The 12,887-nt window shown below is 45.6% G+C and overlaps 1 protein-coding gene and 1 long non-coding RNA gene across 10 annotated transcripts; one reads left to right on the top strand and one right to left on the bottom strand.

The window, feature by feature from the left end:
- The first annotated feature begins 1,572 nt into the window (after positions 1-1,572).
- Positions 1,573-6,320, top strand: LOC123099167 (uncharacterized). Of its 9 annotated transcripts, none has more exons than XR_006448101.1 (8): positions 1,574-2,032; positions 2,575-2,666; positions 2,915-3,004; positions 3,090-3,413; positions 3,784-4,046; positions 4,257-4,308; positions 5,775-5,862; positions 6,143-6,320. It is a non-coding gene; the product is annotated as an uncharacterized lncRNA (long non-coding RNA). The 9 variants fall into 9 exon arrangements; XR_006448098.1 differs by having other exon boundaries at positions 2,915-3,265; positions 3,371-3,413; XR_006448102.1 differs by having other exon boundaries at positions 2,901-3,004; positions 3,099-3,413.
- Positions 6,321-9,938: 3,618 nt separating this feature from the next.
- LOC123100699 (zinc finger protein 4-like) lies at positions 9,939-10,669 on the bottom strand. The gene has a single exon (XM_044522584.1). It carries the CDS (start codon positions 10,561-10,563, stop codon positions 10,210-10,212), a length of 354 nt encoding a protein of 117 aa, XP_044378519.1. The 5' UTR covers positions 10,564-10,669; the 3' UTR covers positions 9,939-10,209.
- Positions 10,670-12,887: the final 2,218 nt, after the last annotated feature.

Below are 12,887 nucleotides of genomic sequence, written 5' to 3'. Positions count from 1 at the left end.
CTTCTTTCTACTTCATTTCTGACAAATTCGACATTGCTTCGCATCTAGTCTCATCTCTAGCCTCTACTTTAGCAACGAGTGCATGAGCATCTATCAAATTTCGTGCTATCAATAAATCGATGTAATCTTCTTCCCAACACCAAAACTTGTATCCATCCTACACACAAATTTGACCAAGCAATGAGCTACCGAGTTTGTACCGAATCCGGTGAACAAATGGAATCAAAAGAAGCACATACCCCATCTTTTTTGCACTTGAAGAGCACCCATCTGGGATGTTCCGGGGTGGTGGAAACTCGGGCACCACCTGCCGCTGGTAGTCGTCGCACTTTATGACCGACAAGGTGGAGCTGATAAGCCGCCAGGCCAGTGCCGAGCCCAGGCGTGTCTTTGTCGGCGAACGGCTGATGGGAGAGATCTGAGTAGCTTGAGGCCGAGTCAATACCTGCATGCGGCGTGGAGGCGTTGCCGGGGCTGTGCGGTCTGGTACCCAACCAATCCATGGCAAAGGCGTAGCCGGCAGCTGCCGGATGCGCCAAATCCAGTGGCAGCGGCGGCAGCCTTAGATCTACCGGTTGTGCGCCGGTAACGGGGCGAGAGAGGCCCAAATCCGGGCGGTCAAGGACCGTGGCGGAGCCTACGGGCGTTCACGGTGGCCGGCGGGGGGTGGGAAGGACAGCGCCGACGTAGATGCAACGCGGGAGCGGGGCGGGGGAGGCAGCGGAGTGGAGGAGATTTTTTTCTCCAAGCCCAAGCGGTGGAGTAAAATTAGGGGCGGCGGAGGCGGACGAGGATAATTATCCTCTGTTATCAGCTATTGGGGATCGGCTAGATGCTGGTTATAGAGAGTAAATTCTGACCGGTTATAGGAATCAGTTAAGAGTTTTTTTTTTTGAAAGGGAATCAGTTAGAGTTGCCCTAAGTGGCTTAAAAAAAACCAGCGCGCTAAATAGGAGGTCTCGTTACAAACTTACAATACAACCACGTTGAAATTGAATCACGGCGAAGAATCTCTAAATAAAGATAAAAGAAAATATCTAAAACACAAACCGGAGCGGCGAGGCGGAATCACATTCTGCACAGAATCTAGTTTCTGTTGGTGTCACTCAGACGACACCGGCTGCCGGCGCGGCGCGGCAGAGCGGGCAGGTGGCGTGCGCGCGCAGCCACTCGCCGACGCACGCGGCGTGGAAGTGGTGCATGCACGCGGACGGCCTCGCCGTCGGCGAAGTCCGACAGGCACACCGGGCACGTCGCCTCCCGCCACTCGTCGCTCCTCCGGTACACGCACACCACCAGCCCCGGCCCCGGCCCCGCCGCCTGAGCCTTGGGCGCTCGAGGGTCGGCACCGGCGTCCGGAGTAAGACCTTCCGGCCAAGAGGAGGATTGACGCCACCGTGACGTTCGCCGACGAACGGCCGCCGGAGTCGTTGGCCATGGACGACGACGACGACACAAGGCTATCTCGTTGTGCTATGACATTAGCTAACGAACCTGTAATTATGTGCGTATTACGCCATTACTTACCACTTAAGGGTGGTGCAACGGCAATTACAAGAATAAACGGTTCATCAAGCTCGCGCCGTCTCATGGCAATCTCCGATCTTTTGTCTGGTACATAAAGTATTATTTATTCTTGCTTTCTCCCCCGTGCTCTCCGCCCCTCCCCCGATCCCCTCCTTCCCTACCGTCGCGCCGCCGGCTCCACGCAGCGGCCGACGCGGCCTTCTCTCCCCGGCGCTCGAGATGCAACAGCGGGTGCGGCAGTTCTCGGTCCAGCCGGGTCGGGCGCAGGTCGCCGGCATCACTCGCTGCGTGCCGTGATTCTGGATCGGGCGCAGATCTTTGCGCTCCCACCTCTCCTCCTCCTCCTCTCTCTCTCTCCCGTGCCGCCATCGTTGCAAGGAGCAGGGGAGATAGGTGCCGAGGACAAGAAGCAACGGGTTGGTTGCGGTGGGCTTGAGCTGCTGGGGAGATGGAGGAGGCCGTCGTGGTTCGTCATGGAGGCGGCTCCCCCGGCAAGCTGGTTGAGGTACGTGTGAGATCCGTTGGTCCTTCATGACTGTGGTTGTTCGTTCTCCTCACAGACCATGTGTTTCCCCTTTTCTCCCTCAATGTGCTGGGGAATACATCGTTGCTATATATATGCTGAAAATTAATACGATTTTTCCTTGGCACAATACATAATTTGCAATGAGATGGTAGTACATCAGTGTATTTACAGGAAAAAACAATGGTCGTATATATGCTGAAAAGAATTAAGGCTGAAAAGAGCATTCATCTACTATTTCTTGATGTATGTTATCGTATATTGCTTCTCTACTTGCTCAAAATCAAATTTGCATCTATGAAAAGGTAAGAAGTTAAGGCCAGCGAGATGGCAGTAGATTGGCATGTTTACCAAAAAAACAAATAGTCATGCAAGTTTGAAAGAACAATCTGTTTACTATTCCTTGCTATATGCATATTTCCCATCTTCTTCCTTCAGAATCAAATGTGCATCTACTAAAGGATAAGAAATTAAGGCTGCAATCTAAGAATACTTTTATTTGCCATTCTGAATTTCTATCACAGCACGGAGGAATGAGGAATAGATAAATGAGGCATGGCGTAAGCGTAGGGGTCAGCCAGGGCACGACGCAAGAGTCTGCCCATCTCCTCTCAAAGTTAGTTCTTGCTCTTGTCCCTACTACCTCGCCTGCCATCTCTCTAATAGAGTATTTTATTTCTGCAATGTATTATATTCTTTGAAGCAATTGCAAATTTTTCATAGCTTCTTGGCATACTATGGATTGAATTCTTTGCGAGAACAAGCAAAAGATGGTAGCAGTTTCTTTCAGATATTTTTTCTCTCCTCTGCTCAGTGCTTGCCTCAATCATGTTAATTCATAGCGATATAGTTTGTCTGTTCCAGGTTTGTCTGACAGAGGAAGTCAATTGAGGAGTATGTTGACACCAGAGTCCAAGACCATGGGTGAAGCATTTTAATCAATCTGTTGTTTTGGTAAGTTTCTTGCATTCTTAGGATTTAAAATAACTGCAAGGATTGTAGAGTTCTAATGGTTGTGTTGGGTGTTTGCGGTGGCGAGGCTGAGCAGATCAAACTGTACGCTTGGACCGTGACTAATGGTGTGCCAATGTGGTGGTGACTGCCACACACTCACACAGATTCTTGGTACTCTCTGTAACCTGCAGATGATGGGTGGCGAATCCGGCAACCACAGATCCATTCCCCTGCATAATTTTTGTTTGTTCATTTGATTTGGTACAAGGCCTACTCAGAATGGGTTCCCTGATCTCAAAATTGTCAGTTTTCTTGCCTTTAGTTTATAGGTACCTTAACAAATACATGTATTTACCATATTGGCAGTCATCACCATACGGCATTCATTCTTCAGGATCTCATATTTGAGGTTAGCAGTTCGAATTAATGTGAGAGCTTGCATGTTTATAGTTCTAACTAGCTTTTAGTTTAGCGTAGGATAAGTCTTCCATGAATTCTTAGTTAGCTATTTATTGTTGCTGGCTGTGCATGACACTGCAATTTTTTCATAATTTTCTTCAAAGGTTAACTATTTTCTTATCTACAATTAACTGGTTGTTGCTCCTAGCCGTTAGCAAGTCTGTCGTCCCTGACCACCCTCTCAGTCATCTATACAACTGTGGTTCATGCCTGCGTGCTATCCGCTCCTAAATTCTCACACCATGTCAGGTGTTTAGAAGTGATGATCATTGTGGTCTTTAGTTGTCATGGCTGTAATCCTAGCGCATGGGCTTTTGCAGGCTGGTCCAACCGGAGTTGGTTGATGGCAGGGGCTGCGCTCCGGCAACCGTATGGCTGAAGAAGGGATGCAAATGGAAAGAATTTTGAGATGCATAAACTCCCGTCTTTGAATCAGAAACAGAAGATTGTTAGTTTTCTTGTTTCTTAGTTATGCTACCCTGCTCCACGTAGGTTTTACAGTGAAAAGCTGAAGAAGTTGTGACGGCGATGAAAGGACTGAAAGATTTGCTCGAAGCAAAGACATCTAGCCGAGATACATATGGTAAGAATCTTCAGAGGTTGACTTTATTTCACCTGCTATTGAGATATATACTTGCTCATAGGTCACAACTCAAGTTACTTCCTTACCTGCACATACAGTAGTGATAAGGTCGACATAATTTTTCTGAGAACCTATTTTTTTAATATGACAGCATTCTACCTGCCCTCTGTTCTCTTTTATGATATTTTTTGCTTTTCATACATTTTGTAGCAACGAAGAGGAGGGATCTTATGTAGAATATGCAACATCCATGGTGCTGAAGGTGTGCTATTAAGTCTCAGTTGCTCCTGCAAAATAGCATCTTAATAAACAAAGGATATGCACCGCCAAGCAGTTTGTTGTGTATTTTTTCCCTTCCAACGTTATTGGAAAGAAGTCCAAATAACCCCTGGGGTTTCACAAACTGGTCACTTTACCCCCTGAAGTCTAAAACCAGGTATTTAACCCCCTGAACTTTCCTAAACCATTTGAATCGCCCCCTAGAGTGGTTTTTGAGGATGGTTTTGGTGACGTGGCATGGTTGTGAGTACCACGTCTGCACGGTTCATCTCTTCCCTCACATCCTCAGGTCGTTGACCTTCACGCCGCTTGACCTGCACCCTGGCACTTAGGTCCCGTGCCAACAACGCGGCGGTGAGGTACTGGTCGGAAGCAGCACCAGCCAGTAGTCGGCTGTGTTCTGGCTTGCTTGCAATCTCGCTTTCCATCGCATCCCCCGTGCGCCGTAGTCTCCCTGGCAACACTCTCCGTGGCCACGTCCGCTTCTTCCTCTGCCGACAACAACTCATCAAGCTCACGCCGGTGCCACCTGCGGCTGCCGCCGGCATTTGACGACGTCCATTGTCAGAGCTAATCACAATTAGGTTAGTCCTATCCAGCGCAGACATGATCGCACATCTTCTTGTGTGTACGTGCATGCTTGTGCAGGAGGGAACCGATCCATCAGGTCTTTATGTGTACTGTATCTGATTGTATCCGGGGAGCTTGAGTTCTACGAGCTACGTGCTGATGCCATGCATCGACGTGATGCTTCCGGAGTGCCACGACACTGACTTGTGTGCTCGGAGGAGAATCCACGAAGCCGGATGCAGATCAGGAATGAGGTGCACATTGCCCCGTCACCAAAACCGCTCTAAAAAACCACTTTAAGCAGGGCTAGGGGCGATTTAGACGGTTTAGGAAAGCTCAGGGGGTTAGATACCTGGTTTTTGACCTCAGGGGGTAAAGTGGCCGGTTTGTGAAACACCAGGGGGTTATTTGGACTTCTTTCACCTTATTGATATGCCTGTTGCTCAAGGTGTTTTTACTTGTTTACCTGATTAACAAATGAATATAAATTTAAAACACAGGTTAATAAATTTAGCGCAGTCCTTGCTGATATCCGTATTATTATATGTTGACTTTCCTTTGAATAATATAAGTTGGTCTTGTTGCCGCAAATGATTGGATACGCTAAATTCTTTTTCATGCATACAAGTTGATTTGGTTATCCTGTAATACATTATTACGTTTAGTTAAAATTTTATGTTTTGTAATTCAGATAGGAAACAATGGTATGTGATAATGCCCTTGCTTCTGACAGAGGCTCTTCTTTTAGTCATTCATAGATGTGTGGGAGGGCTGGCCGTCCACCGTTTGATGATAGTAGAATAGTTGTAATTATGACAAGACAAGAGGCAGTAATTTTTCTGTGTTTTCCTCCCGTTAATTCTGAAATACCTTTGACAGGAAAATGTTTCCTGTTTTTGGTCTAACCCATCGTAAGCTTGTCTCGTGGATCCATCTATATGAGAACCTTCTCAGTGGGTGTCAAATGGTGAGTCTCAGTATGTTCTTTTAAGTTCAGTTGAGAAGTTCTTACGTGATATTTTAACTGAAACTTAACTATGTCATGGCTGGTACTTCATTTGAGACTCTTGGCTGAGTATAGATACTATGACCAGACCTTCGTCTTGATTCTTAATGCCTTCTTCGTTTTAGTCTCCATCTACATGTGCAATTCATTATTTTCCTAGAGATGTCTATATAACCGTATCATGCATTGTTTTTCAGCTATGTAAATAACACTTCCCTTGGCTTTGGCGGTGGTGGTGCAGGATTCGTCGCACGCCAAACAGAGCACCCGAGGAGAAGAGGAGGATGCTCTCAAGAGAGGAAATGATATGTTTTTTTTTGTTTTAAGAGCAAGATAGAAGTTGATATGTAGTCCCCTGACTTCTATATATACTGATCCACAACACTTCACAAAAGAGTATATATCAACATCGTATGCTACAAAAAAAGCAAAGTAATCTCTTTTAGTTCTTGGTTCAAATTCGTCTTCGCGCCAAATGGCGCGACAGGTCATCTAGTGCACGTAAATGAAGAAAACGTCAGCGAGATCCCATCCTACTTTGAAAAAGTCAAAATGTTTTAACTCCCAAAACAAACCTGATTCATAACTTACTTACACCGTAAACCTGGCGCGATGAGATATTCGAAACATGATCCGATGATGGCAAATGTCTCACATCGGTCACGCCAGACTTATGGGGGAATCTACCTCTATCTCACTATGCTTCCTAATTTTTTAAGCCTTAACAGTTAATTATGGTCTTCAATTTGAAATTTGGTCACCTAATTTTGATCGGGTCAAAACTTTCTCAAGGAGCTCTCTCATTTAATTCTTCTAATTCACTATGTTCCTTAATTTCGAAGCTCTCCATTCGATTAAGGTATTCAATTTTGAATTTAATTCACAATTTTAACAGGGTCAACGCTTTTTTTCAAATCAATCGGAAAGGACCGGCCTAAAAAAATATATCAATCCCGTGCATCCTCTTGCCATTTAAAAAAAGAGTTAATATGTGATACTGTAGCATGAATATAGTACATGCAGCCACCAACATAAAAAAAATTCGCCACATAAGTATGAGTTGATTAGCAGATAACACATAATCACACCATGAAAACACCAAAACACCGCATTATAAATAAAAAGAAAACACACTCCATCATCTCCACCACACCAACAAAATACTTCATTTCTTTAACATTGACCAAGGTCAGAGCCAAAATATCGACATCCATAATACTAAACAAAGAAAATAGGAAAATTCATTTCATGATGAATGTAATGATACTGATCTGATAATATGGATATTGATATATTTATCTACAAATTTCTTCAAGGTTATAGCAATTTGACTTCTAAAAAAACCAATGCAGCGCGCTCAACCCTTCTAGTAAATACGCTATGCTCCCTAATTTTTAAGGCCGCATAACCAATTGAGGTCTTCAATTTGAAATTGTGTTGATCGGGTCAACAATCTTTTAAGGAGCTGTCTTATTAAGTTCTTTTAATTCACACACTATTCTTCTTAATTTTTAAGCCCTCACAATCAATTGAGGTCTTCAATTTAGAACTGGGTAACTCAATTTCGACCGTGTCAACAATTTCTCAAGGAGCTCTCTTCTTAAATTATTTTAATTCACTATGCTTTCTAATTTTAAAACTCTTTCATTTGATTGAGGTATTCAATTTTGTATTTGGTTAACTATTTTAACTGTGTCAATTATTTTTCAAATCAATCGGCTGCAATCGGCCTATAAAATCATATTAACCCTGCACATCCTCTCACCACGTAGAAAAAAGAAGTGCCAATATGTGATATTGTAGCGTCAATATAGTATATGCAGCCACCAATGCGGAAAATTTTCAAACATAGTATGGGTTGATTAGCACATAACACCGAATCACACCACGGAGGGCCCGCCAAAACACTGCATTATATAAATAAAGAGAAAACCCACTCCATCATCTCAAACACTCGCCAAAGAAAATGCTCCCTCAGTTTCAAAATATAAGGTGTATTATTTTTTGAAAAGTCAAATTTGTTTAACTTTGACCAAGTTCAGAGCCAAAAGTATTGACATCCACAATACTAAGTAGATAAAATATAAAAAATCATTTCATGATGAATCTAATGATACCGATTTGATATTATGTATACTGATATTTTTTCTACAAATTTGGTCAAACTTGAAGAGGTTTGACTTCTCAAAAAACTAGAACACTTTATATTTTGAAACAGAGGGAGTAAAAAAATTCTGAAAATCCAACAACACCAATGACGTAGCAAAGCGCACCCAATCCTTCTACTCCATCCGTCCCAAAATTCTTGTCTTAAATTTGTGTAAATACGGATGTATCAAGTCACGTTTTAGTATTAGATACATCCGTATCTAGACAAATATAAGACAAGAATTTTGGGACGGAGGGAGTAGTTAGGAAGATATCTACTGAATTTGGCTCATGAAAATCTGCATTGCACCCCACCGGTTGGCATCAGCTTGACTGGTGCATCCAAGTCAACCATGGTAAGCAAGTGGCCAGCTTAAGCTACCAACATGCCGGCCATGGCAAGAGGCGCATTGAGATTGCTTAGCATGGGACCCAAGCTAGTGCTGCCTAGTCGAAGGTGGCAGCCGGCGCTATGCTCACGAGCGAGACCACAGGAAATATGTCTTCAAGTTTGAATCGGACGTTAAGGTTGGTCAGCTGGCCCAAAATCCAAGAAATTTTAGGCTAGGACCAAATATTTACATGCGATCGACCAGAAGTAGATTACTGCAAGCACTTATAGACAAAGCTTCCGATCAGTGTAGGGACTTGACTGACCAAGTAATTATGGATGGTCTTCTAGGAAGAGCAACTGCGAGAGATCTTACGTTTGATTTGGATGTGCTAGTCATGCTCCCTACTCAACTGCCGGAGCTAGACACCACATTTATTGAAGAAGAGGTTTGGGAAGTTATCAGGCTGGTCATATTGGGGAGTAACTTAAACTGGTAACATGCATATGTTACTAGTCTATGTTACTACCTTCATAATGGGTGATAACATAAGGGTAGTGTCATGCAAGCATTCATTTATTAGGTTGTAGGCTCATTTTGCATTGGGGTGAGTTATGTTACGTAGCATATTAGGCTGGTCATAGTGGGAGTAACATAAATATTAACATAGATGCCACATAAGCAAAAAATGGTGAGGTGACAAGTAGTTAATGAGTAAAGAGACAAATAAAGTAACATAATATGTTATCATCACATAGCGCTTCCCAATGCAAAATGAATATACAAAGTAATAAATGAACATATCTATGTTATCACACATATGACACTACCTATTATGAAGGTAGTAGTGTAAGTTACTCTCCAATGTTACCACAAACACCTCTCTCATCATTAAATCCTTACCACATAAGCATATTTTTCTTGGGATGTGTTATGTTACTAGTTAAGTTACTCCCACTATGACTAACCTAAGGAGATGTCGCCTGGTTGTGCCCCTGGCCCCTATGGATTCGTGGGCGCCTTCTTCCACAAGGCCTGGAGCATTACCAAAGGGGATATAATGGCGGCATTGCTAAAATTTTGTGTTGGCGATGGGAGAGGTTTGCTGCTCTTAACAAGGCCTTGATCACGCTCATTTCGAAAAAACCAGACACATCCACTGTTGGAGACTTCCGAATCATAACCTTGTACACAACTTTCAAAAATTAGTTGCCAAGTTTCTTTCCAACTGTACCAGATTGCACATGGCTATATGTTAGTTAGCACGGACCAATCAACCTTTAGCAAGCACAGGAGTCTTTATGAAACCATCCTTCTTGTTCGTGAGGTGGCCAGGAGACTCAATGACATAAAATGCAATGGTGCAATTTTAAAATTGGATATTTCTCGTGTTGAAAATCTGTTCTAAAGGCAATAATAGAGTTATTATTATTATTCTATTTTCAGGAAATTACAAGTTATATCTTGGTGCTATAATTACAATGGTTATAGAATATGAAACTCGGAGGAAAACTCAGTTGCATGTGCGAAAACATAAACACCAAATAGATCCCTAGTCAGGCCTGTAGGACTAGCCCATATATATATATATATTGTTGATGATCCTGTTTTCCTAATCATTGGCAATGCCAACGCGACAAGGATGTCGACAATAATGAGAACACAATATTAGTAGAAGAACAATGATATTGGAAACACAACATAATTATTTAACCCGGTAAGCGATAGCAGAAACACAACAGCGCAAGAAATGAAACTATTGGAAGAGAGGAACGAAGCACTACTGCATGTCCTTAGTGCCTTCACCTGCATGGATAGGTTGAATCGATCATAGCTTGAGGGACAGATCAATCGCCTCATCCGCAAGCTCTTGGTCGCCTCTTCTTGTCCCGGACGAGGCCTGCTGGCTGTGTCCTGCTCGCCACGCGTGGGCGCCGGGGCGCGGCCAGGCGCTGCGGTGGTGGTCGACGGCGGCCTTACCAAGCTCTCCCGCCGCCGCCGCTGAAGAGAGCGCCGTGGCCCGCCTGGGCCTGGCCGGCCTGTGCGCGTTCTGGTGGCCGCCGAGCGCCTGGGAGCTCCTGAAGCTGCGTGGGCAGTAGCAGCAGGCGAACACCAGCTGCGACCACGGCGGCGTGTACTGGCGCAGCGACAGGCTCAGGTCGAGCCCCTCTTCCGTCTCCATGCCCAGCCCCTCTTCCGTCACAACCGGCCGGCGGCGTGGTGGAACTGGAACCTGGCGTGAGCGGCGTGGCAAGGCAATCAATCACGCATGCAGGCAGGAAGCCGGATATTATTATTGGCGCGGCCGGCGGTACGAATCCCACGGACAGTTTACGTCTCAGTATTCAATATTCATCGCAGATTACTTTAGGGCCAGGTACGAATCGACAGTGACGCGGCGCCCGGCGCCTCAGACGCTGCATGCTTGCGGCAGCTCAGTGCTCTCGTGATCAGCGGCCACCCTACGCATGAACCCTACGCATCTACTGCAGCATTATTACTGCCCACACACATGGCCGAAAAGGCTCGGAATCGTGGACCTTAATAGGGTACCCGGCCTACTTCCGTGGATTTTTGTGATTCCTTTTCTAGCCCACTTATACATCTATACGTAGATTTGTCATGGGCTGCACATGCCTATTCACATATACTCGCTCTTTCCCAAAATAGATGTCTCAACCTTAATACAATTTTGTACTAAAGTTAATACACAGTTGAGAATCTTAATTAGTACAATTTTATACTAAAATTGGTACACAATTGAGACACTTATTTTAAAACGAAGGTAGTACTATATATGAAGCCGTGCCGTGATTCGTCGAAATAATGTCACGTGCACAAGCTTCCCCCCTTCGGCCGCAGTAAAGTTTGAAAGTATATGTTAATTCACTTTGGGAGCACAATTGTCGTCCACAGATAGTTCTTCAAACGGAATCAATAAAAATCCGACTCAGACTTTTATGGTTTGGGTGCAAACGCTGCCTTTGCCGTCGGATGAAGCACACGAATCTTGAAGCAAGTCTGGTTGCCATGTCATTTTTATCGGGCGTTTGATACAAGGAGGTAGCGGTCGAACCAGTCCCAACGCCGGAACGGTTTACCTTTTCTTCTTCACCCACCCACGTCTTCCACTCACCCTATACACTCTGACACCGGCGCCACTTATTTTTTTGTTTCCCCCCTGTCGAAATCATCCATCCCCGATGATCCCGGCGACGACATTGCGGTGTGAACTCACGGATACCGGCGAGCCCCCACAGAGTGCGTACTGCGCGACACGGCTCTGCCTCGTCGGAGATGGAGGGGTCACACCAGCGTGTGGCGGCTGCGCACGGCTCTGCCTCGTCGGAGATGGAGGGGGTCACACCGACGTGCGACAACTGCTCACGATGGAAGGCGACACTCCCCTCATCGTCGTGCGAGAAGAGGAGGAGCTCATACACCACATCGACGGCACCACCGGCGATCCTCTTCGTTGGCATGCAAGAGGAGTCCCCTTCGGTGCCGGCGGTGATCCAACAGGCAACAGCCATGGCGGGGTTGCAGCAACGCGTGGCACCTGCTCTGTTGCGAAACGTAGCATGCAATTTAATTTTTTTTCCTACACTCACGCAAGATCTATCTAGGAGATGCATAGCAACAAGAGGAGGAGAGTGTGTCCACGTACCCTTGTAGACCGAAAGCGGAAGCGTTTGACAACGCGGTTGATGTAGTCGAACTTCTTCTCATTCGGACCGATCAAGCACCGAACGTACGACACCTTCGAGTTCTGCACACGTTCAGCTCGATGAAGTCCCTCGAACTCTTGATCCAGCAAAGTGTCGAGGGAGAGTTTCGTCAGCACGACGGCGTGGTGACAGTGATGGTGAAGTGATCCGCGCAGGGCTTCGCCTAAGCACTACGACTATATGACCGGAGGTGTAAACTGTGGAGGGGGCCCCGCACACGGCCAGGAATCAATGTTGTTTGTTCTAGCGGTGCCCCCACATATATATAGGTGGGAGAGGGAGAGGGGCATCAAGGGGCGCCCCAACACTACAAAAAAAGACACATCCGTGACATTTTGGGCCGAACGATTTTTTTTCCTGTCATGCTTGTGACACTTCTATGACGATAATTGTGACAAAACCCGGTATCATCATAGATGTGGTGGGCTCCTACTTCTATGACAAAAAATCATGACAGAAAATGAGCTTTTCGTCCTGCGCGGGCCGGAGACGCAGCTACATGACATTCTTTGGGCCGTCCATGACGGAAAAAACCGTGGTAGAAGCGAGGGCGAGGAAAATATCGGGGAGTTCCCGGTTACGGTGGGTGGTCGGGGGCCGAGCGATGCGCGTTTCTCTCATACGTACGCGCGTGTGTGCGAGGCGTTGGGCTCTAACTGAACCCGAGCGATTGCACTGCAGGCTACGCGTTACTGAACCCGAGCGATCGATCGATCCCTTGCTGTTAACTGAACCCGAGTGATTCCTTCGCTACTGCTGCTAACTGAAGCCAATCGAT

The sequence above is a fragment of the Triticum aestivum genome, chromosome 4D (genome assembly GCF_018294505.1).
Source record: "Triticum aestivum cultivar Chinese Spring chromosome 4D, IWGSC CS RefSeq v2.1, whole genome shotgun sequence".
NCBI lineage: Eukaryota > Viridiplantae > Streptophyta > Magnoliopsida > Poales > Poaceae > Triticum > Triticum aestivum.
The sequence above is the reverse complement of the archived record's forward strand: the minus strand, read 5'-3'. Positions and strand labels throughout refer to the sequence as shown.